Source organism: Manis javanica, chromosome 10 (assembly GCF_040802235.1).
Source record: "Manis javanica isolate MJ-LG chromosome 10, MJ_LKY, whole genome shotgun sequence".
NCBI classification, from domain to species: Eukaryota; Metazoa; Chordata; class Mammalia; order Pholidota; family Manidae; genus Manis; species Manis javanica.
The window spans coordinates 47454639-47480073 of record NC_133165.1 but is presented as its reverse complement, the minus strand read 5'-3'; the positions used below and the strand labels follow the sequence as shown (position 1 = coordinate 47480073).

At 43.4% G+C, this 25435-nt stretch overlaps 1 protein-coding gene across 2 annotated transcripts in view; it reads left to right on the top strand.

Annotated features, from left to right (window-relative positions):
* The first annotated feature begins 1671 nt into the window (after positions 1–1671).
* The window catches only part of IL21R (interleukin 21 receptor), a 35567-nt gene continuing 11803 nt past the window's right edge, over positions 1672–25435 (top strand). Inside the window, exons 1-3 of one of the 2 annotated variants that reach the window (XM_017673152.3) lie at positions 1680–1786; positions 2152–2212; positions 24237–24300. In XM_017673152.3, the coding sequence (XP_017528641.1) occupies positions 24252–24300 (49 nt within the window). In that variant the 5' untranslated portion in view covers positions 1680–1786; positions 2152–2212; positions 24237–24251. Of the gene's footprint in view, positions 2213–24236; positions 24301–25435 lie in introns of both variants that reach the window. The other variant, XM_036992483.2, reaches the window with a different exon arrangement.

The following is a 25435-nucleotide window of genomic DNA, read 5'->3' as shown; positions in this document are numbered from 1 at the left end:
ACATACGTCCCAAAGCAGTGCAGTGAGTGACCAAGAATGTAAGCTCAGGAGCCCAAATGACTGAACTCAAAACTCTCTGTCACTCATCAGCTGTGTGACTTTGGACAGGTTATTTAAACTCCGTGAGCCTCAGCATCCTTATCTTTAAAATAGGGATGGCAATGATAATGATAACAACTCTCTTCTTGAGCTTTTCTGAAGTTTAAGTGAGATGGTGCATCTTTAGTTCTTAAAACCCTGGCACAGAGTAAGCTCTCAGCAAGTATTAGCTCTAATTTACTGTTTATTCTCTTGATCCTCCAACCACTGCCAATTTCTTATGCATGGTATTAGACAACACCCTGAATATCAAGAGAAAGAGGAAGAAAAGCTGGCTTTCTCCCCACATTTGTTTTCCAGAGAACACAAGATGCTTTGGAAGTGGGGAAGAGAATTTCTGCACAGCAAACATCCTTCAAATAGGCCACAGGGGAATTTGTACCAAGTTCCTCTAAAACAGCTAGAAAAAGAAAAAAAATAGAAGAAATAAATAGCTCTTTTTCTCTGGAGTGGTCATGTGGGTTAGCTGCAAACTGTTTCCCAAAAATGAGTCAGCTGGGAGAGGTGGCATGTGCAGTTGAGCTGACGTGTGTCATCCCTGCTGGTAACATTTCAGCCTGGTGGGCCCATTCCATAGCCTGCTGCAGGCTGAGGAATCAGATACACCCAGGTTCAAATGCCAACTACAACACTTCTTCGCCTTGGTTTCTCCATCTGTAAAATGGGAATCATCTTGTTTGCCTCACAGGGTTTGTGACATTACATGAGATCATGTAGGTGCCTAAAAAGTGTAAGACAGTAATAATAGTAGTAGTTACAGTTTTCTTCTTCTTTTAAGACTTCTGGGCTTGCGTTTGTTGTCTTTTGTCCCCTCGTTTCTTAAACGTCTGCCAGAGAAATGTGACTCTCTCATGGGCCCCTGCTTGTTGGCAAAATGAAAACTCTCTTGAGAATTCCTTTTCTCTATTTTCTTCCTGAGTTCTCATGTGTCAAAGTCTGCCCTCCCCCTCCTGGCTAGGTATCCCCACTTGACAGATGGGCAGAGTGAAGCATTCAGAGAGGTCATGGGGTATGCACTAGGGATTGTCTTCTCCGGGCTTGGAGACAGGGTCCTGCTCCCTGCAGCCATGCAGCAGGAAATTGGATTCAAAGGAAACCGGGAAGAGTTGTCTAGGAAGGGGTCCCAAACTCAGACCCCTGTTGGGCTGGCAGGCAGTGTGCATGAGTGAAGCAGGCCAGTTTGCAAACTCTGGAAGAGGGGGTCTGGTGGGGTCGCTGAGCCCATGGGACTTTAGGCAGGTCCCTGAACTGAGAGTTGGACTCTCAGGACCACAGGGGCCTCCTGGATCCTGTTATACCACTTCTGCACCCTTCTGAGCCTCTGTTTCCACATCTGTGAGAAGTGGTGGCTCATGGCTGTCCTGCCTGCCTCCTCTGTCATGACTGTGAGACTGCGGATGATGTCAGCCATCCGCAAGAGGCAGATGTCACCGGATGGCTCCAGATGTCTTCCCAGCAGGTGACCTTTGGCGAGCAGTGAGCCCTGCTGTGGGGCCAAGCCCCCTCCCACCTCTGTCTCACTCCCCGGGGAGGAGCTGAGCTGCTCTGTGGGCTGGGCCGGCAGGGAGCTGCTCACCACATCCTCCTCCTGCTCTCCGCCCTGCACACGCGGCTGGGCCGAGGATGGCAGCCTCTGCCTCTGCCAGACCTGCGGGAGTCTCTCTGCCAAGGGCCTGTTGTGCTCAGGGTCTGGTTGTCTGCTTGCTTCTGCCTGAGTGTGACTGACAGCCACATGGCTATCTATCTGCCTGTCTGTCTGTCTACCTGCCTGGCCAACCCTTGCCTGCTGTCTGTCTGTCCCTGGTGCTGACAAATGGTCCCTGCCCCATAGTCTCTGTCTTTTGTCCTTGTGTGACCTCTTTGGGACAGGACTGATCTTTGTGCACCCAAATGGTTCCTTCTGCGTGGCCCGCCTGCCTGCTGTCTATCCAAGTGACAGGTTGTGTGATTGGCTGATGACTTGGGGCAGATTGTGGATTCCCACCCCAGACCCCTGCCTGTTCTCTCCCACCTCCTCTCCCACCCTGTGCTGAGCCCAGCTGTCACCTCCAGGAGCCCGCTGGATTGCCCGAGCACACAGAATGGATTTCTGAGGAAGAAGCTGGAACAGCAGGTAACTTGACTACACATCCTGCTCTGCAGGGCCTGGGACACCTTCCCTGCCCCGGAGAGCCCAAGGTAGATGGTCACAGAGGGGGCCCTGGGTCCTCCTCATGGCTGGGGTCAAGGCGGCTGGCAAAGCTGGGGCTGGAGTCTCTGGTTCAGCTCAGCTCCAGTTGACTGAGGGACTTTCTGTGGGTCTGCAGGATGCCTCAGGGGCAGGGGGACAGGGGCATGGCTGAGATGACCCCACCAGCTATCTGTGAAAAACAGCCTCCAAAGGGTGGGGGGCTGGGAGAGGAAAGCTGGTTTCTGACCCAACAAGATGCCACACTCATTGTCCTAGGGAGCTGGGCTGGGCAGGTGTGGGCGTAGGCGTGATGGTGTGGTGTTCCTAGGGGGCCTGCTGTGGGGCGGTGGCATTGCCTTTGTGGCAGGTTCTGTGCTTTACCACTTCATTTCATCCAATCTTTCCAAATAGATTGCTATGCTCATTTCACAGATAAAGAACTGGTGCCCTGAGAGGTAGAGATTTTCCCAAGGGGTAACTCAGCCAGGGTGTAGCAAGGTGGGCAGGTGACTTGGAGGCTGGTCCTGCCCTCCACGCATGCCACTCATCTTTGTCATGAAGGCACAGGGGATGGGCTGATGGTGAGAGGCAAACAGAGGACGTGAGGACGGGAAGGGAGTGGGGAGACCTGGGGAAGCTGCACCCTGAAGGGTGGGTTGAACATATGACAAAGGGGGTAGGAAGGGACACGCAGATGCTTTCCTGGAAGAAGAGCCAGGTGAGTACGTTCCTGGAGTGGAGCTTTGGACTCATTGGAAGGACTGGCCAGTTGCTGCTCATAGGGACAGAGGAAGGACCCAGGGTAGGGGGCATGAAAAAGCCAGGAGCGACTCTCAGGAGGACATCTGTGTTCCCCTGGGGGAAAACACGGGGGTTTTAGAAGCACATGGTGGAGTGGGGAAAACCTGGAGGGGTCAAGGTCTAGCCATGAGACTTCCTAGTTGGGTGAACCCAGACAAGTCTCTGTGCTCCCTTCAGCCTCACTAAGCCTTGGTTTTCTCATCTGTAAAATGGGGATGAGGGCAGTTCCATCTCCCTGGTGTGGGTGTGAGGATTTGAGGATATAAAAATATGACAGCTGTCAACAGGAGGCCCACCCAGGAGGGGAGTTTACACTGTGAGGAACCTGGAGCCTGTGGAGGAGACGAATGAGTCTCCAAGAGGGCAGAAGGTGTGGGGACACACTCAGGAACCCACGGCCTTGGCCCTCTCAGCCCCCAGGGTTCTGGGCTTCCCAGCACCAGTGCTCAGCACGAGGTAGGCCTTGGACAGTCTCCCATAATCCTCATGGACCAGGTGAGGCTGGTGGCCTCACTCACCATTTCACAGATGAGGAGACTGAGGCTTGGTGGGGAGAACTTTGCCCCAGGTCAACTGTGACCCTAAGATGCAGAGCTGGTTAGGCCCCTCAGTCTGCTTGAACACAAGGCCCCAACCTGCTGGGCTGGATAATATAAAAACAAGACTCCTAGTCCTAGGACGCCTTCTGAGGGGGGAACCTTAGATCAAAGGCAGGCCACAGCAGGGTCCCTGGTCTGCCATTTCCCATGATAGGTTGAGCAGAAGCGCTGGTCCCATACCAGGCAAGGTGTCTGGATCCTTACAAGCCCATAATGGAGGAAACTACGAACGCTTATATTAGGAGGGGGTCAAAATCTAGGATGGGGAGAGGTGGGGCGAACAAGACAAAGGCTAAACTATAGGCACTGCAGGCTCCCATCTGCGCAGCAAGGAAGAAAAGGCAGGAGATGGGAGGTGGGGGTTGGCACCCATAAAAGGTTTGTGGGCATTGAATGGGGGCATAATATGGAGGGGAAGAGGAGACAGAAAGAGGAGAGGAGGCCACTAGAACCTTAGGGAGGCGCCAGCTCTTCTGCACCTTCAGGACCTCCCTGGTGCCTGATCAATGAATGGAAGGCAGGGCGTTCTTCCTTCCAGGGAGGGGAGTGGAGCCTTCAGAATCCCTGCATACAGAAATGATGGCTCGTCCCTCCTCCACATAGCTGGGGGGTCCCTGGGCTCAGGTGGGGGCCCTGGACCTGCTTTACCAACACTCCAGTGTGATTTGGGGCTTTGCAATCAGCCAGACCCGGGTTTTGAGTCTTGACTCCATCACTAAGCACTGTGTGCCCTTGAGTAAGACACTGAGTTAACCTCTCTGAACCTCAATTTCCTCATCTACAATCTCTATCTCAGGTTTGTTGTAAAGTTTTATTCAACATGTATTGAGGATTGGCTGTGGTCAGGCATTGTTCTAGGCCCTAGGGATTCAGCAGCACAGACAGAAGCCACTGTAATGAGATGGGGAGAGGCTCAGCAGTGGCCACAAGCAATGGCAGCTATTATGTTTTACTTGCAATATTATTGGTAGTAAATGTCTTGTTATCAGCTAGAACACCTGGTAAGGCTTCTGGCATATATTAAGCCCTCAATAAATGATAGCTCTTAGGGTGAGTCAACTCTCCCCTTTCACAGATGAGGAAACTGAGGCTCAGAACTGTGGGGGTTTCCTAGGGCCACCCAGTGAATCATTTACAATCAGAGGGAGGAAAGCTGTGAATAGGGGGAACACACACTGCCTCAAAAATGGCTTTCCCCTCACAGCCCCTTCCTCACATGCTGTTCCTTCCATGCCCTCCAGTATCCCCCAAACCTGAGAGGGGAAGCTGAGAGGAGCCCACCCCCACCCCACGGCTCACAGGTGCCACCACCCCCCACTCCTCGCCCTGGCACCCAGCCGAAGGGACTTTTTATGACAGCTCAAATGAGAGCTCTGAGTAAATTTGGAACTTCTGAGACACCCTGAGAATATTCCCTGGGATGGGGGCAGGGCCCCTTGAAGCCCCTAACTGGTCAGAACACCTGCAGCAGGGCCCTAGCCTGCTGGCCACTGCAGCCCCCAGGAAGGAGCAGGCCACCCAGTGGTCCCCAGGGAGGTGGGCAAGTGCACCAGCCTGGCTCTCTGCTCAAGTCCTGGCCCCTACTTGCTGTGTGACCACAGGCAAGGCTCTGGGCCTCTCTGGGCCTCTATTTTCTCATCTGCCAAGAGGACTTGATGATGTAGATTGGTACAAGGGCCTGCTTTCAAACTGTCTCTAATATGAATCAGAACTACTTAGTTCACTTCAGCCAGGGCTGGGGAAGCCTGGTGGGGCCTGCTGGGCAGGAGTGGAGTGGATAGCAGGCCCTGCCCAGCACCCAACCTTGTGTCTCAGGTACTCTCAGATCAAAGCACCCTTTCTTTGTCTTATAACCAGCCTCTCCTGGTCTGGCGCAAATGGGGCTAGGGTGAGGTGTGGCTGCAGGGGCTGAGAGAGGGTGCAGAGTCTGGGCAAGGTTCCCAGCACTATGGAGACTGCTGGATAGATGGAAGTTGCACAGGCTAGGGGTGGGATGCTCCTCAGCTAGGAGAGGTTGCACGGGCTGGGAGAAGTTCCAGCAAGAAGATTTTTCAAGCTAGGAGAGGCTTCATGGACAAGGGCTCACAGCCTAGCTGGGAGTGAGATAGACTGAGAGGTTGCACAGGATGAGAATGGACAGGTCATTGCCCTCACGTTCAGCCCCTCCTAAGTATAACCCCAGGTCCTGGCACACCTGTCCTCAGACACCTACAACCCACCCCTTGCCATTGGCCAAAAAACAAAGGCACCTAGTGTTACCCACATGTCTATGGTGTGCCCAGCACCTGCCTCACACTCTCTTAGCCAGACCAAGGCACTGCCCCCATTCTACAGATGAAGAAACTGACACTTGGAGAAAGGAAGACTTGTGCCCAAGTGCCCACTGTTAGTGGCAGTGCCTCTTTTCTGCTTCAGGGCTGCCAGGCTGATTCTTCCCCAGCCTGAGATTTCCACTTAGGTAAGAACTTGCTGTGTGACCCCAGGCAACCCCCATCCGTCTCTGAAAGTTCCCTATTACTGGTCTGATGTCAGCAGTCACTGCCACTCAGACCCTGGGAGCTGAAGGTGTTGCTTGAAGGGGGTGCGGGGAAACTCCTGGAGACTGTGACAAAGTTGATGGAGAAACAGAGACATCTTGGGGGCTGCCTCAGGGCCTGCTCCTTTTATGACTGGACACAAACTCTCAGCCCCATTTATTCATTCACCGTTCTCCAGCTACTTGATGAGCACCTATTATATTCCAGGCCCCTATTCTATGCACTAGGTAGGGATCCTGTGGTGACCAAAACAGGTAAATATCCCAAGCTCTGGAGCTTATTATCCACAATGCAGGTAGGTCATAGACACAAAATCAGGAACACTTACTAAACAAATCCTGGTGTTACAATTGCAATGAAGCAGACAAAGAGATGTGTGGCACAGGAGAAGAGACCCATTTCAGACAGAGTAAAAGCTTCTGTGACGAGGCAATGCTGGAATGAAACTTGAGAATGAAGCTACAAGGAAGCAGAAGGAAAAGTGTTCTAGGCAGGGGTAATGGCACATGCAAAGGACCTGAGGTGGGGAAAAAATATTGAAGGATTGTAGCTTTTATCTTTATCAAGTACATAAAGATCTTCAGTGCACTGAATTTAAGAAATAAGGGTCAAAGAGCAGAAGATTTAACACTGGAGTGTATGTCTACACAGGTTTTAACATTGAGAGTAAGCTTCAAATCCATTATGACAGAAAGCATTCTTTCATTTAATCACTCATGTAGCAAATGCTTTGAGCACCTACCGTGAGTTGGGCACTGGCAGCTCCTGGCGATTCAGCGGAAACCAACATACACATGGTCCCTGCATGACGGTTGCTCAGAAAGTCACTAAAAACACCGTAAGCAGTGTGCTCTGATGGAGAGGTGGACCCCAGAGGAAGGAGTGACTCACAGCTCTTTGGAGAGGTCACAGATATACAAAGGAGATGACATTTGAACTGAATTTTGAAAAGTGAGGAGGAGGCTGATAGCTAAGAAGGGTGGGGAGTTTCAGTGGCTGAAACAGCACGTGCAAAGGCGTGGAAGTGAGATGAATGGGGATGTTGGTGAAGGTGTCAGGAATCTGGTGGACCTGGAGCATGGGATGAACACTGGGCACAGGAAATACTGGGGGCAGATGCCCAAATGTCTTGAATGCTGGGGCTAAGGAATTTACTAAGCTCTTCTCTGAAGAGCAATGGGGAATGACAGCATGACACAGTGGGAATGTGGGCTAGGCTGGAGGGCCACAGCTGGAGGCAGGGAGATCAGGGAGGAGGCCAGGAGGAGGGCAGGTGTGCAGAGGTCCTTGAAGACCAGGGATAAGCTGGACGCCCTCTCTGTGTTCCCTTTTGGGAAGCCCCTCAGTCTCCACACTTCCCCTTCTGGTGACCTGTTGGCTCTTGTTTCTGGCACTTCTGGGGAGTCCCTCTTCACCCACCTCATTTCTTCTTGGTCACCATGGGAAATGAACCATTTTACTTTTACCACACCTCTCACCTTTCACTTTCCACACTCAGTCCCCACCAAGGTCACACTGGGGATGATGGTCCACTTAAGGAACTAAGCAAACCCCATTCCTGAATCGTCAGTACGGAAAAATCACCAGGGAAACCAAGGAGCTGGGTTCTTTCCAGTTTGGCGAGGTTGTAAATAATGCTGCTACAAACACTGGCCCATCTCTGCTTAGATACATAAGTACGTGTTTCTCTTTGAGGCATCACCTGGAAATGGAATTGTTGGGTCTCCTGTTCAGTGGAATTTTCCAAAGCAGTTGTAACAATTTACACTCCTAGGAGAAAACAGTAGAGACTGAGAGTTTGGGTTACTCTGCATGCTTTATAGCACTTGAAATTCTACATCTTTTTCATTTTAGTCATTCTGGGTTGCTGTGTAGTGGCATCATACTGAGATGTAAATTTGCATTTCCTTGAGGAGCAATGATTTCAAGCACCTTTTAATATGCTTACTGACCATTTGAATGTCTTCTTTTGTGAAGCGTCTCTTTAAGCTTTTTGTCCTTTTTTAAAAAATTGAATTCTGTGTTATTTCTTTATTATTGTTTTATAATTTTTTGTATATTCTGGGTACAAATATATATAGAGAATATATATATATATATATATATATATATATATAGTTATATAATGAGTTGTAAGATATACATATTTGGTCATTCATATGACCAAATATCTATTTCCCAGGTACATTTAGTCTTCATCCACAGTTCCTGAAAACACTGCAGTCTTAAAGATGAAACAGGTGTGTCATATTAATGAGAGACTTTTGGACTCCACCCGAGGTCAGGGACTGGAGGCTGAATCAGACAATGCCCAACGATTTAGTCAAACATGACTATGCAATGGAGCCCTCACAAACACCCTGGAGAAGAGCTTTTTGCTCTCTCTGCTTTGCCTGCTCTGCTGGTTGGCTCCTGCTTCTTGGTCGGAGAGAACTTCTATGCTTGGGGAACCAAAACACCTCCCCATGCCACGAAGCCAGGCCCCAAGCTCCACGAGGATAGATGCTCCTTCATTTGGGACCTTGCCCAGTGTCTCTGTCCATCTGGCTGTTAACTTGTATCCTTTATGGCATCCTTTACTAAACTGGTAAATATAAGTGTTTGTCTGAGTCCTGCGAACCACTCTAGCAAGTTAACCGAACCAAATGGGAGGTCGTGGGCACCTCCAATCTGTAGCCATTAGGTCAGAAGCTCAGGTAACTCTGCCTGTGGCTTGTGATCTGCATCTGGAGTGGGGGATGGAGGGCAGTCGTGTAGGACAGAGCCCTTAACCTGGGAATTAGGTGCTGTCTCTGGGCAGATAGCATCAGAATTGAGTTGAGTTCTCCAACACCCTCCTCGTGTTCAAGAATTGCTTGGTGTAAATATGTCTGTGAAGACCCCTCCCACATACTTACACACATTGGAATCAGGTCCGGGAATCTGAGTGAAGTTACACTACTATTACTGCTCTGTATAATATTGTTATTACTATACATACATGTAAGGAAAAAAAACACCATCTCATTTGGTGTTGGAGATGTTACATATATATGTTATATATGAATATATATAATTATGTATATGGAATATATATATAAATTATATAGAGAGAATGTATGATATTCTAAGTTTTTATATTTTATAATTTATGCTATATGTATATATTTTTAATATAGTTTTGTTATATAGTTATATTATAATGTTATAAAGATAATTAGATATGGAACATACATATCATATTACATATAATTATATAGAATAAACCTTATAGATAGATAGATATAGATGTAGGTCCAGCTCAGGTTTATTTTTTTTCATATGATTATCCAATTAGGCTCTCCCCATGGCTTTGCAGTGATGCCTTTGTTGAAAATCAGGTGGCTATATATGTGAGTCTTCTGGGCTCTATTTCTTTCCATTGGCCAGTTTATTTTTCCTTGCAACAACGTCATGTTATTCTTTAAGATTGTCTAAACTATTCTCAGCTCTTTGCATTTCTATATAAATTTTAGAATTAACTTGTCAATTTCCATCGAGGAAAATCCTGCAGGGGAATTTTTTTGAAACTTGGAATTTCATTGAAACTTTAGTTCAATTTGGGGAGAACTAACATCTTTGAGATACTAAAATGCTCAGTCTATGAACATAGTATGTCCCTCTATTTTATTTATAGTTTTTAAAAAATTTCTTATTAATATGTTATACATTTCTGTGTAGAGGTCTGTATCTCTCATTAGAGTTAACCTTGGGTGTTTAATTTTTCTATGCTAATGTAATTTGTATAATTCTTAAAATTTCATGTTTGTTCTTAGTGTATAGAAATATAGTAGATTTTTTTTCACAGTTTACTAACTTTGTTGGCACATTCTTCAAGCTGGAGTTCCAGACATAGGAAGATACAGCTGCCAAACCAAGCCTACTTCAACTGACCACCAGTTGGGGACTTCCTATCTTTGCTTTTGTAACATTTGTAGACCTCTTCTTCCGCTAATCCCATGAGAAAGGGTATAAAGCAGAACATCCCAGTCATGAACTTCATAAACCAGTAGATAGTTTTTATCTTCTTAACGATTTTTAACTGCATGATACATAACAGTACAGTGTTGTTAACTAATGCATGTTGTTATACAACAAATCTCTAAAACTTTTTTATCTTGTATGGCTGGAACTCTACATCCATTGAACAACCACTCTCCATTATCTCCTCCCTCCAGCCCCTGGAAACCACTATTCTACTTGCCGTTTCTGAGTCTGATTACTTTAGATATGTCATATAAATGAAATCATGCAGTATTTGCCTTTTTAGTGATTGGCTTAGTCCACTTAACACAATGTACTTGAATTTCATTCATTTTGTAGCATTCCTTCTTTTTAAAGGTTAAATAATATTCTATTGTATGTATAAACCACATTATCTTTATCGGGAAAAAATGGATTAATTTACATTGCCTCCACATCTTGACCATTGTGAATAATGCTGCAATGAACATGGATGTGCAAATATATCTTTGAGGTACTCTTTTCAGTTCCTCTGGAGATCTACCCAAAAGTAAGATTGCTAAATTACATAATAGTTCAATTGTTAGTATTTTGAGGAACCTCCATACTGTTTTCTGGAGCATCTTCACCATTTTACAATCCCAACAACAGTACACAAGGAATCAAATTTTTCCACATTCTTGCTAACATAATTGTGATCCTAACAGATGTGAAGTGATAACTTATTGTGGTTTTGATTTACATTTCCCTGGTGATTAGTGATGTCGAGCATCTTTTCATACACCTATTGGCCATTTGTTTATCTTCTTCAGAGAACTATCTACACAAGTCCTTTGCCCAATTTTCAGTTGTGCTATTTGTTTTTTTTACTAGTTGTAAGTTTGTTTACATATTCTGAATATATCCAATATATGATTTGCAAATTTCTATCATTCTCTTGTTACCTTTTCACTCTATTGATTGTTTCCTCTGCTGTGCAGAAGTTTTTAAGTCTGATGAAGTTCTATTTATCTATGCTTGCTTTGTTGCTTTTGCTTTGTCATATCCAATAAATAAGCCCCAGGTCCGATGTCATGAAGTTTCTCCCGTTTTCTTCTAGGAGTCTCATGGTTTCAGGTCTTACACTTAGGTCTTTAACTTAGAGTTAATTTTTGTATATGATGTAATATAATAGCCCATCTCCCTTTTTTTTTTGCATATGGATATCCATATTTCCAACACTATTTGTTGAATACATTATCCTTTCCCCATTGCATGGCCTTGGCACCCTTGTCGAAGATCATTTGGCTATGTACATAAACATTTCTTTCTGGGTTTCTCTTCTGTTCTACTGGTTTCTATGCCTGTTTTTATGTCAATATCTATGTGTCTATCTTTATGCCAATACCTACTTTGATTACAGCCTGGTAAGATGTTCTGAAATCAGAAAGTGTGAAACCTCTACCTTTGTTCTTCTTTGTCAAGATTGTTCTGGTTATTCAGGGTCGTTTGAGATTCCATATGACTTTTAGGATATTTTTCTCTATTTCTTCAAAAAGTGCTATTGGGATTTTGATAGAGATTGCATTAAATATGCAGATTGCTTTGGACATTTTAACAATATTAAGTCTTCCAATCAATGAACATGGACTGTCTTTCCATTTACTTGTGTTTTCTTTAATTTCTTTCAGCAATGTTTTGTAGTTTTCAGTGGTACATATCACTTGCCTCCTTGGTTAAGTTTATTCCTGAATATTTTATTTTTTATGATGCTATTATATGTGGTATTGTTTTCTTAATTTACTTTTTGGTTTGTTCATTGTTAGTGTATAGAAATGGAACTGATTCTTGAGTGTTGATTTTGTATCCTGCTATATTGATGAATTTGTTAATTAATCTAATTTTTCTTGTGTGTGTGAGTAATATTTAGGGTTTTCTATATATAAGATCATGTCATCTGTGAACAAAGATACTTTTACTTCTTCCTTTTCGATTGACTGTCTTTTATATCTTTTTCTTGCCTAATTGCTTTGATTAGGACTTCCAGTAATAATTAAATAGAAATGGCAAGAGTGAGCATTCTTGTCCTGTTCCTCATCTTAAAGGAAAAACTTTCAGTTTTTTACAGAGTATGAGGTTAGCTATGAGCTCTCATATATAAGCTTTATTATCTTGCAGTTATTTCCTTCTATTCCTAGTTTGCTGAATGCTCTATCAAAAGGTGTTGAATTTTGTCAAATGAATTTTTCTGCATCGATTGAAATGATCATGTGATTTTTGTCTTTTATTTTGTTAATGTGGTGTATTTTTGTATGTTGAACCATTCTTGAATCCCAACTATAAATCCCACTTGGTCAGAGTCTATAATACTCTAACATACTGTTGAATTTGGTTTGATGGTATTTTGTAGAATATTTTTGCATCAATATTCATCAGGTTTAATGAGCTGGAGTTTTATTTGTCTGGATTTGCTTTTAGGGTAATACTGGCCTCATAAAATGTGTTTGGAAATGTTTTTTTATCTTCATTTATTTTGGAAGAGTTTGAGAAGGATTTGCATGAATTCTTCTCTAAATGTTTGCTAGAATTCCCCAGTGAAGTCATCTGGTACTGATATTCCTCTGTTATATTTTTTAAAGTTACTGATTCAATCTTATTACTAGTTATAGGCCTATTCAGATTTTCTTTTTCTTAATAATTCAGTTTTGGTAAGTTGTATGTTTCTAGGAATTTATCCATTTCTTCTACATTATTAAGTTGGTTGGTATATAATTATTCAAGTAGTCTCTTATACTCCATTTTATTTCTGTGGCATCAGTTATAATGTCTCCTCTTTCTTTCTGATTTTAGTTATTTGAGTCCTCTTCGGTTTTTTTAGTCTAGCTAGAGGTTTGTCAGTTTTGTTGATCTTTACAAATACAATAGATTTTTTTATATTGATAACATATTCTGTGTCCTTGTTTAGCAGTTATTATTCTAATAGTTTATCTGTCATGTATCTGGACTCTTATAGGTACTCAATCTTCGTATCATTCCAATCTTTATAGTTTTCTAATATTTATACATTTACTTTTCTTGCCTTATTGCATCGAATAGAACCTCAAGTACAAGATATTCTTGTCTTTTTTCTGTCCTCAGGGATATAATGTTCACCATTTGGCCATTTTTGGATAATGTTGGCTGTGTATAGTGTGTGTGTGCATGTGTGCATACTCTTTATCAGTTTAAAGAAGATTCCTTTTATTGCTGGTTCTCTGAGAATGTTTTTAAAATGATGAATAGATGTTGTGATTTATTAAATGTGTTTTCTGAACCTATTAAATTATTATATACATTTTCTTATTTATTCTGTTAATGTGGTGAAATAGATTACTGATTTTCAAATGTCAAATTAAACTTGCATTCCTGAAATAAACCTTATGTGATAATGATGCATTGTTTGCTTTTGTATATATCATTACATCTGATTTGTTAATATTTGTTTAGAATTTTTGAATATACAAGAGAGATTGACCTATAACTTTACTGTCTTTTAATGTCAATTTTGATATCAAAGTTAAATCTTTAATTCCAGCTTTAGTTCATTGACATTTTTTTTATAGATTATAGAGACCATTTATTTGTTAAGGTCAATAGGCTTTTGATAATATAATAATAGCTGTTATTGTGACAGTATTCATGATTATGTTTAAGTATACACTTATTAATAATTGTACACCTATAGTACATTATTAGTACTTTTTTAAGACAATATTAGATATATTCCTTGACCCATTATTGAGGTAATTTCTTTTTTAATTTTATTTTGTTATCATTAATCTACAATTACATGAAGAGCATTATATTTACTAGGCTTTCCCCTACCCCAAGTCCCCCCCACAAACCCCATTACAGTCACTGTCCATCAGCTTAGTAAGATGTTGTAGAATCACTACTTGTCTTCTCTGTGTTGCATAGCCCTCCCCTTTCACCCACCCTCCACATTATACATGCTAATCATAATACCCCCTTTCTTCTTCCCTGCCCTTATCACTCCCTACCCTCCCATTCTACCCAGTCTCTTTCCCTTTGGTAACTGTTAGTCCATTCTTGGGTTCTGTGATTCTGCTGCTGTTTTGTTCCTTCAGTTTTTCTTTTGTCTTACACTCCACAGATGAGTGAAATCATTTGGTTATTGTCATTTTCCACTTGGCTTATTTCACTGAGCATAATACCCTCTAGCTCCATTCATGTTGTTGCAAATGGTAGGATTTGTTTTCTTCTTATGGCTGAATAATATTCCATTGTGTATATGTGCCACATCTTCTTTATCTGTTCATCTACTGATGGACACTTAGGTTGCTTCCATTTCTTGGCTATTGTAAATAGTGCTGCGATGACATAGGGGTGCATCTGTCTTTTTCAAACTGGAGTGCTGCATCCTTAGGGTAAATTCCTAAAAGTGGAATTCCTGGGTCAAATGGTAAGTCTATTTTGAGCATTTTGAGGAACCTCCATATTGCTTTCCACAATGGTTGAACTAATTTACATTCCCACCAGCAGTGTAGGAGGGTTCCCCTTTATCCACAACCTTGCCAACATTTGTTGTTGTTTGTCTTTTGGATGGTAGCCATCCTTACTGGTGAGAGGTGATACCTCATTGTGGTTTTAATTTGCATTTCTCTGATAACTAGTGATGTGGAGCATCTTTTCATGTGTCTGTTGGCCATCTGAATTTCTTCTTTGGAGAACTGTCTGTTCAGTTCCTCTGCCCATTTTTTAAAAAATTTTTATTTTGGTATCATTAATCTACAATTACATGAAAGACATTATGTTTACTAGGATCCCCCCTTCACCAAGTCCCCCCCACATACCCCTTCACAGTCACTGTCCATCAGCATAGTAAGATGCTGTAAAATCACTACTTGTCTTCTCTGTGTTGCACAGCCCTCCCAGTGCCCCCCCCGACACTACACACTATATATGCTAATCATAATGGCCCCTTTCTTTTTCCCTGCCCTTATCCCTCCCTTCCCACCCATCCTCCCCAGTCCCTTTCCCTTTGGTAACTGTTAGTCCATTCTTGGGTTCTGTGATTCTGCTGCTGTTTTGTTCCTTCAGTTTTCCTTTTTCTTATACTGCACATATGAGTGAAATCATTTGATACTTGTCTTTCTCCGCCTGGCTTATTTCACTGAGCATAATACCCTCTAGCTCCATCCATGTTGTTGCAAATGGTAGGATCTATTTTTTCCTTATGGCTGAGTAATATTCCATTGTGTATATGTACCACATCTTCTTTATCCATTCATCTACTGATGGACACTTAGGTTGCTTCCATATCTTGGCTATTGTAAATAGTGCAGCGATAAACATAGGGGTGCATCTGTCTTTTTCAAACTTGAGTGATGCATTCTTAGGGTAAATTCCTAGAAGTGGAATTCCTGGATCAAATGGTATTTCTATTTTGAGAATTTTGAGGAACCTCCATACTGCTTTCCACAATGGTTGAACTAATTTACATTCCCACCAGCAGTGTAGGAGGGTTCCCCTTTCTCCACAACCTCGCCAACATTTGTTGTTGTTTGTCTTTTAGATGGTAGCCATCCTTACTGGTGTGAGGTGATACCTCATTGTGGTTTTAATTTGCATTTCTCTGATGACAAGCGATGTGGAGCATCTTTTCATGTGTCTGTTGGCCATCTGAATTTCTTCTTTAGAAAACTGTCTATTCAGCTCCTCTGCCCATTTTTTAATTGGATTATTTGCTTTTTGTTTGTTGAGGTGCATGAGCTCTTTGTATATTTTGGATGTCAACCCTTTATCGGATCTGTCATTTATGAATATATTCTCCCATACTGTAGGATATCTTTTTGTTCTATTGATGGTGTCCTTTGCTGTACAGAAGCTTTTCAGCTTGATATAGTCCCACTTGTTCATTTTTGTTTTTGTTTTCCTTGCCTGGGGAGATATGTTCATGAAGAAGTCACTAATATTTATGTCCAAGAGATTTTTGCCTATATTTTTTTCTAAGAGTTTTATGGTTTCATGACTTACATTCAGGTCTTTGATCCATTTTGAATTTACTTTTGTGTATGGTGTTAGACAGTGATCCACTTTCATTCTCTTACATGTTTCTTTATCTCTTACATGTTCCATGGCTCCTTTATCAAATATTAATTGACCATATATGTTTGGGTTAATGTCTGGAGTCTCTGTTCTGTTCCACTGGTCTGTGGCTCTGTTCTTGTGCCAGTACCAAATTGTCTTGATTACTATGGCTTTGTAGTAGAGCTTGAAGTTGGGGAGTGAGATCCCCCCCCACTTTATTCTTCTTTCTCAGGATTGCTTTGGCTATCCTGGGTCTTTGATGTTTCCATATGAATTTTTGAACTATTTGTTCCAGTTCGTTGAAGAATGTTGTTAGTAATTTGATAGGGATTGCATCAAATCTGTATATTGCTTTGGGTAGGATGGCCATTTTGATGATATTAATTCTTGCTAGCCAAGAGCATGGGATGAGTTTCCATTTGTTAGTGTCCTCTTTAATTTCTCTTAAGAGCATCTTATAGTTTTCAGGGTAGAGGTCTTTCACTTGTTTGGGTAAGTTTATTCCTAGGTATTTTATTCTTTTTGATGCAATTGTGAATGGAATTGTTTTCCTGATTTCTCTTTCTATTGGTTCATTGTTAGTGTATAGGAAAGCCACACATTTCTGTGTGTTAATTTTGTATCCTGCAACTATGCTGTATCCCGATATCAGTTCTAGTAGTTTTGAAGTGGAGTCTTTAGGGTTTTTTATGTACAATATCATGTCATCTGCAAATAGTGACAGTTTAACTTCTTCTTTACCAATCTGGATTCCTTGTATTTCTTTGTTTTGTCTAATTGCCATGGCCAGGACCTCCAGTACTATGTTAAATAACAGTGGGGAGAGTGGGCATCCCTGTCTTGTTCCCAATATCAGAGGAAAAGCTTTCAGCCTCTCGCTGTTCAGTATGATGTTGGCTGTGGGTTTATCATATATGGCCTTTATTATGTTGAGGTACTTGCCCTCTATACCCATTTTGTTGAGAGTTTTTATCATGAATGGATGTTGAATTTTGTTGAATGCTTTTTCAGCATCTATGGAGATGATCATGTAGTTTTTGTCTTTCTTTTTGTTTATGTGATGGATGATGTTGATGGATTTTCGAATGTTGTACCATCCTTGCATCCGTGGTATGAATCCCACTTGGTCATGGTGTATGATCCTTATGATATATTTTTGAATTCGGTTTGCTAATATTTTATTGAGTATTTTTGCATCTACGTTCATCAGGGATATTGGTCTGTAATTTTCTTTTTTGGTGGTGTCTTTGCCTGGTTTTGGAATTAGGGTGATGTTGGCTTCATAGAATGAGTTTGGGAATATTCCCTCCTCTTCTGTTTTTTGGAAAGTTCATTTACATTTAATAAAAAGTACCGATATGTTTGGAATTGAGTCTACCATCATGCTATTTGTTTTCTTTTTATCCATCTATTCTTTTTAATTTTTTCTTCTTTTTTGACCCATTTTTCAGAAGAATAAAGTTCTTACAAAGTTATTATTCTATATTTCCTATTTTTTGTTAGTTGTACTTTCATCTATAATTCTTTTAGTGCCTATTTTAGGGATTACAACATACATACTTGATATTTTTTTGTCTACCTTATATTAGTACTTTCCAGACAATACGGTGACCTTTGACTTTATTCACTCTTCTTATATTTGGGACATCAGGCCATATATTTTAATTCTGCATATAGTTTAAACTTCATAAGACATTATCATTATTATTATTTTTATCAATTAATATTCATTTATATTCATATTTCTTTCTATTGCTCTTCATTCCTTCCTACAGTAACTTGCCTTCCCTGTGGGATTATTTCCTTTGCCCCCAAAGCTCACTTCAATATACCTTTTGATATGGGCCTACCACTGACAAATTGTCTCAGCTTTTTTTTCTGAAAAATATCTTTGTTTTGCCTTCACTTAAAAACACTTGTAATTAAGATCTAATTTACATACCATAAAATTCACTCTTTTAAGCTACACAATTAAGTGCTTTTCAGTATGTTCATAAAGTTGTGCAGCAATCACGACTATCTAACTGCAGAATGATTTCATCACTCCAAAATAAACCCATACCCATTAGCAGTCACTCTCCATTCTCTCTCCATCCAAAGCCACAGCACCTAGCAACCACTAATCTACCTTCTGTCTCTATGGATTTGCCTATTCTGGACATTTCATTTACATGGACAGTGTGGTTTTCTTCATATGTCCTTTTTGGGATTTGTAGAACTTCTTGCATCTGTGGCTTAATGTATTTTGCTAGTTTTGAAAAATTCTTAACCATTATCTCTATGATTACTTCTTAGTTGTTTTCTCTCCTCTCTTTCTTAGTCCAAAATACATGTATTTCACAATGTGTCCTATGTCTTTTTTGCTCTTTTCTGTGTTTTTAAACATTTTTTCTCTGCTTCAATCTGGGTATTTTCAATTGACCAATCTTCCAGTTTACCAATCCTCTCCTCTAATGTTTCTAATCTGTTGCTGAATCCATGTATTCAGTTCCTATGAATTTCAATTACTGTATTTTTCCATGCTACGATTTCTTTTTTTTTTTTTTTTTTGAGAGGGCATCTCTCATATTTATTGATCAAATGGTTGTTAACAACAATAAAATTCTGTATAGGGGGGTCAATGCTCAATGCACAATCATTATATGATTTCTATTTTTAAATAGATTTCATATATTTGGTGGACTTCTTGAACATACTAATCATAGTATTTTAAATCATGTCTGATAATGTCATTTTCTGAATCACCTATATGTCTGTTTCTATTGCCTTTTTTCCTCTTGGATTTTGGTCATTGAGTGCTATTTCCTGGCTTGCCATCACAATTTAATTGACTGCTGGACATTGTGTGTGAGAAATACAGTGGCTTTGGATAAGGTTAGATCCTTCCAGAAAGGGTTTAATATTCTACTAGCAGACATATAGTATATAGGCCGATCACTTTGATACAGTCAAGGTTAAACTATTTCTGATTTTTCCTTATTCCCAATGCATAGCCTTTCCTGAATAACTGGGTATTTACCAAGGCCCATCTTCTTGCTAGGCCCTGAACTCCAATTACTCCTTTAGCACTCTGAAACTGCCAAAATCTCTTCTTACCCTTTAGCCTATTACTAGATGTTACCTGCTAGGTGTTTTGGTATGCATCTCATTTGCAATGACTTAACATTATTTGAGGGGAAATTGCATGCAGAATTTCCTTGCATTTTCCCTTCTCTGGCATCCTAGCCTCTCAAGTACTTTCTAATTTGTTTGCTCTCTCATGCCTTCTCACATTTTTTTTTCCTGCTTAGTAATTGTTCTCAGGTGGAAGTTAGTCTGATACCAACTATTCCATCATAAAAAGTAAAAGTCCCCCTTCACATTTTATTTTACAAACCTCAGATTCACTTACATTTAAAATGTTGTGAAATAGACATACAAAAAGGTACAAAGAATAATATAATCAACACCCATAGTAACTTCATTGTTACCAAACTATTGAGACACTCAGGTCATCACATCTGCTCCTTTTTTACACTATTCAAAGTTTGATGTTTAACCTGAATTTCTCTACACTTCTAGAACACATGTATTTCACCTAAATAATATATAAAGCTATCTCAAATGGTGTTAAGTGTGACACAGATGTAGTTACTATGCATGTGTTCTTTTCTAATTTTTTTTCACTCTGGATTTTGTTTGTGAGTCATTTGCTTTGTTGTGAGAAGCTGTGATTCATTTTCACATTGAGTGACTACACCACAATTTATCTTTCAATTTTCTTGCTCATGGATATTTAGGTTGTTTCCAACTTTTCACTATTAAAGTCAATGCTGCTATAAACATTTCTGCATATGCTCCTTGTATACATGTGCCAGAGTTTCGTTAGTAGTACACCTGGCAGTGATCTTAGCCCAAGGACTTCCTCAAGTTTATTAGGCTATGCCAAACTATTTTCCTGGCCAGTTGTATTAATTTACATTTCCACTAGTTGTGAATGAGAATGCCCATTTATACCAGTCCTTTGCAACATGTGATGTGTCAGACTTTTAGTTTTTGTCAATCTGATAAAATTAAAATGGTATGTCATTGTGGTTTTGATTTGCATTTCTCTGGTGTCTGTGAAGTTAAGCACTTTATATTCTCCAGAGCACCTACTTCAATCTAACTTCCTACCCCCAAGCTTCTCAGCTTCCCCAGAATCTACTGAAATTTAGCCAAGTTTTACTCTGAATTACCGCAACCCCAGAGATCATTTCTCGGTACTGGAGCATGGTGGACAAACATCTTTCCAGGGCTCCATTCCATCCAGGGATGTGCTAAACCTGCAGCAAAGAGTCAGGATGCCAATTTTATAGATGAGAAAACAGAGAATCAGGGGTTGGCAGTTTGCCCAAGGACTGCCATCTGGGGCCTGGCAGACTCCAAGCTGGGTGCTCTCCACTGGTCTGCTGGAGACTGCAGAGGTAGAGTGCTGCGGCGGGGGCTCCTTAGCAGGAGGGCAGTGAGGGCACCTCTGACCTTCACTCGGGAGAACACCCGGTGGTCGGTGTACAAGTGCACAGAAGGGTGCGGCAGCCCTTAGGCGTCAGGTTGAGCAGAAGACCCATGAGGGATGGATTCAGGGCGGGGGTGGTAGTGGGATGGGGAGGCATTCCCGCTTGGTGCTGCAGAAAGGACTCTGTCATTCAAGGCTGATATTTCCCAGAATTGAGTGGCTTATTTCAGGCAGGGTTAAATGTCCCTGTACTCCTAGTGAGACGGTTAGACTCTTTTCAACCTTCTTCCATTCCTCTGCTGATGGGGTGGGTGAGAATCTCAGTTCGGCAAAGTATGTCTTAAACACTTTGACATTCCTTAATTCCCCTTTTTAAACAGGCAAGCTAGATCTCCAACTCCTAAGAATCTCGAGGAAGGGGTAGTATCTCACTAAGACTCAATTAATATCTTCTGTTTTCATTGTATTTCCTTTTGACATTTCATTGTCTTAAGTTTTATGCTAGGTTGACAGTTTCGTATAAGAAACACATAACATCTACTATATGCCAGGCACTGCTCCAGATGCTTTACAAATACTATTTTAATTTTCCCAGGGACCCTATGAAGTAGGTACTACTATTAGTATCTCATTTTTACAAATGAGGATACTGAGGGCCAGAAAAGTTAAGTAAATTTCCCAAGATCACACAGCCCATAAACAGCAAGCAGTGCTGGGATTTGAACTGATGAAGGTTGACCCCAAGTCTGTGTTTTAACGGCCTCATTTCATGCTAGCTACCTATTGATAATGATATTGTATTTTTGTTTGAGACACGTTTGTTAGAGCAAAAAATGAGGCACGGAAAAGATAAATAACAAGTCAATAATAGCAGTGATGAAAATCTTGAAGGTGGTAAGTGGAAGGTGGTAAGTTCTGGAACATTCCAGTGTGGTTTCATGGATGCAGAGATGGAGCAGGTGGGCCTGAAGGCCAAGTTTAGAGTGATGGGAGGGAGAAAGGTGTTCAAGAAGACTCAGCACAAGAATTGTCTCATGCAAAGGCAGCAGCATGACCGGGCCTGGGATGTTAGGGGGATGGTGCGTAAGTCAGAGCCTCTGGCCAGCAATAGTGAAAATCCAGCATCTTTGAATGGTTCACAGAGCACCATCGTATCTGCTTTCTCACTGACTCTTCTTAACTGCCAGGTGCAGTGGGCCATTACTGCCCCATTTTAGAGATGACAGTGGAGGTCAGAGAGTAGAAAAGCCAGAGAGGGGCTACTATTTCCTCCAAGATCCTCTGGCCTCAAAGTCCATGCTCTATTCCACTCTATCAGGTATCTTTGGCAAGAAAAAGGAAACATTTAACATGGTTGAGCAAAATACATGTTTTTTGGTTTAGGTAAGTGAAAAGTCCAGATGTGGACATCAGATATGGCTGGATCTAAGTCCTGAAATAATGCCATAGGGACTCTGGATCTGTATTTCTCGGAATTGACACCAATTTTAGGCAGGCTTTCTCTAAGAGGTGACAAAGATGACTACCAACTTCTAACAGGCCACCAAAAGTTCCCTCTTAAGTGGAGTTCTATAAAAATAATCCGCCCCCCAAAAAAATCCCACACTGCTCCCATTGACATTGCCTGGTTTGTGTCCATCCCTGATCTATTCAGTGTGGCCAGGCAGCTTGGGGTGCTTTCTTGGCCATTTCTGGTGCCCATCCTGTGGAGCAGGGGTTCAAGTCAGCTCCAGTTAGAGGAGCTCTTCCAAAGAAGAGAAGAGATGCCAGGCAGACAGAAGCAGCAGACTCTTTCCCTCAACCCCAGGGACCTGCGCATCCTTTGTGCAGCTCAGAGGAATTTGGAGGCTTGAGGAGCCTTGAATCTGGGCCAGGGACAGAGCTGTGCGGAGCCCTGTGCTGGGGCTGGGGTCATAGGTGTGGGCATGCTAATTAGGGGCAGAATGGACTCCACCTCCTGCATGGGAGGTGGGATCCTCAAACTGTGAGAAGTGGGCTCCTGCAGGGCCTGGGGCCAGGTGAGCTCAGTCTCTTAAGCAGATTTAAATGGGATTTGCCCCAACATTATTTTATTTTAATAGTGATGCTATTCATTTAAAAGGGTGTTGGGAAAAAAATACACAACTATGGATGTTATTGCTTAGGATGAGGTTATATTTAAACTTTTAACTGAGTTCATTTGTAGAAAATAAATGACAATATACACGATCTACATGTATGGTCAACATTTTGAAAGTGAGAAATGTTGGACCTGTTAGCTAGGTCATTCTGGGGTCCCTCCATTTCTGATGCTCTGAATTCTGTATCAGTCTTGGCTGTTTAGTGTGTGTTTATGTGTCAGAGGCCAGCCAAGCTCAGAGTTTTCTGCAAAATGCTTCCTTAAATTCTCAAAAGGATTCTGGAAGTGGGCTTTACTATGTCTATTTTACAAGACTGAGAGAGGGGACATGATCAATCAGAGCCATGCAGCTGGTAGGAGGCCTCTTTGTGCCTTTCCCCACTACCTGCTTGTGCCTTGTTGGGGAGATCAGAGGGAGCTCTCAGTGGGGCCAGAGTGGGATCTGGGGGAACCAGGGCAGGGGTCAGCCCTCTGGGCTCCAGTGCCAGCTGCATGCCAGCTATACCCCTGTACATGGGAGGCGTGTGCGTAGGGCTTCTGGGCTTCGGTGGGTGGCCCCACTGGCCTCTGGCTGGCACCTCTCCAAGCAGACACAGAGCTGGGGGAGCAACAGGCAAAGGGCCAACAAGAGCTTGGCGTTGTCAGCCTGGTGGGTCATACCTGTGGCCAAGGCACCGAAGTCCCCTCTTGCTGGATGGGCTTATTCTGTTCTCCAAGAGGTCTCTTGTCCATCTCACCCAGAGCAGGGTGTCTAGGCACCTGTGTGGTCAGCCTGCCCTCTCCCTGGCTCCGCAGTGGGTCAACCTGGGCTTTGGGATCAAGAATGCTCATTGTTGGGCCAACCTTACCTTTACTTTAGGTATTCAGGAGGGACTTCCTTTGTGGGCTAATCCTGGTTTTATTTGGTAAGAAGCCAATTTATTGGGCTGATGTCACCATGGGTGTTCTGTGGAAAGGCCTCCTGATTGCTGTTTTTCAAATATCACTTTCCGAACCAGTCTACTTCCTGCCTCACCGCCTCCCTGCCTCCTTCCCTGTCTCTTTTTCAGTTCAGTAAATGCCCACGTGGAATCCCACACACAACGCTGCATCAACAGGCTCAGCAGGGGGAGAGGAGCAGCAAGCTCCGCCCTCTCTAAATTCCCTTCCCTTCGTGCCTGTGTTGCGGGGACAGGAAGAAAGTGGGCAAGTAGGGAAGGACCAAGGGGCCAGTCAGCCACTTCTAAGGGGCAGAATCCTAGGAGCATCCACGGGCTTTGCGTTTCTGAGACAAGTCCAAGAATCTGAGGCGAATCTTCAAGGGAGGGATGGCGGTCAGAGGGGGCGGCTCAGGGTCCCTCGGTCCCCCCGCTGGGCCCAGCCACTCACTGTGCGTCTCTTCCAGGCTCGCGGGATCAGCATGCTGCGTGTCTGTGCTGCCCCTGTGGTCCTGCTGGCGCTCCAGGGCGGTGAGTAGCTGCCCCAAGGTCTGCAGGTTAATGTGGGATGGGGAGAGACTGGCCGGTGGGCCCAGGGCATGGCTGGAGGCCACAGGGCCGAAGCATCTGGCGTTTGTCCCTTCGAGGGGCACAGATTGAGTGGAGCAGCCAGCTCTCCATTAACCGGAACTCATCTGACCGGAGGGCTCCATTAGCCAGGAGTGGTTTGTGAGTCCCAGGCAGCCCAGTCCTGGGGCTTGCGCCGTATGTCTCACCAGGGGGATGGGAGACTCCATCCTTCACTTCCATGGCTCTCGGCCTTGCCTGGCTCCTAAGCCCTCAGTGAGGAAGTCCTGCCTGGGGTCTAACCTCGGTTTCACCTCACGTAATGACTCTCCCAGTGTTTCTCGACGATCGCTGGGTCCCCAGCAGGCACTGATGTTCCCTGGCAGGGAGGCAGGGAGGTGGGGACGAAAGTAGCCGAAGCCTTGGAAGGCAGCCCCGAGAACCAGAGGATGCTGCGGCCACAGGGAGAAGCGTTAGACCCCTGAAGTGGGAAAAGCCAGGAGTTAGCCTGGGGGCGCAGCCAGGCCAGAGGCCCAGGAGGTGCCTGCGGCACACAGGCACGAGTGTGAGCTGGACTGAGGGCAGGGGGCCCTTGGCCACCTCTTTGCTGACTCATCGGCATTTCTCTCTGGTTTTTACCAGAAGACTCAGAGCCTCAAATAGTTCCTTCAGGAAACCGCTGCCAGCAGCCCTGTGAGGTCCATGCTGCAATCGTGGCCAGTTCTCCTCTGAGGACGCTGAGCCTCAGAGAGGATAAGGGACAGGGCCACGGCCACACAGCCAGGCAGTGGCAGAGCTGGGATCAGTTCCCAAATCTACCTGATACCCCTGGTCTAAACGGCTGCTTTGACTGAGTGTGTGCAGAGAGCAGGCAGCGTGGGCCTCACCGACGTGGTGTCATCTAAGGGCCGCCACAGCCTTGGAGGGCCGGTGTCCCCAGCTTACAGATGGGGGCTCAGAGCATGTGTCCCTTCTTCATGCTTCTCACTGCCTCCTGCAGGCTTTGATAACGCTGGGCGAGGGGTGGCCCAAGGGCTCTGTGCCCAGGACTCGGGGCACTGACCAGGTGACTGGGCTTTTACTCCCTCTGTCCCTGATG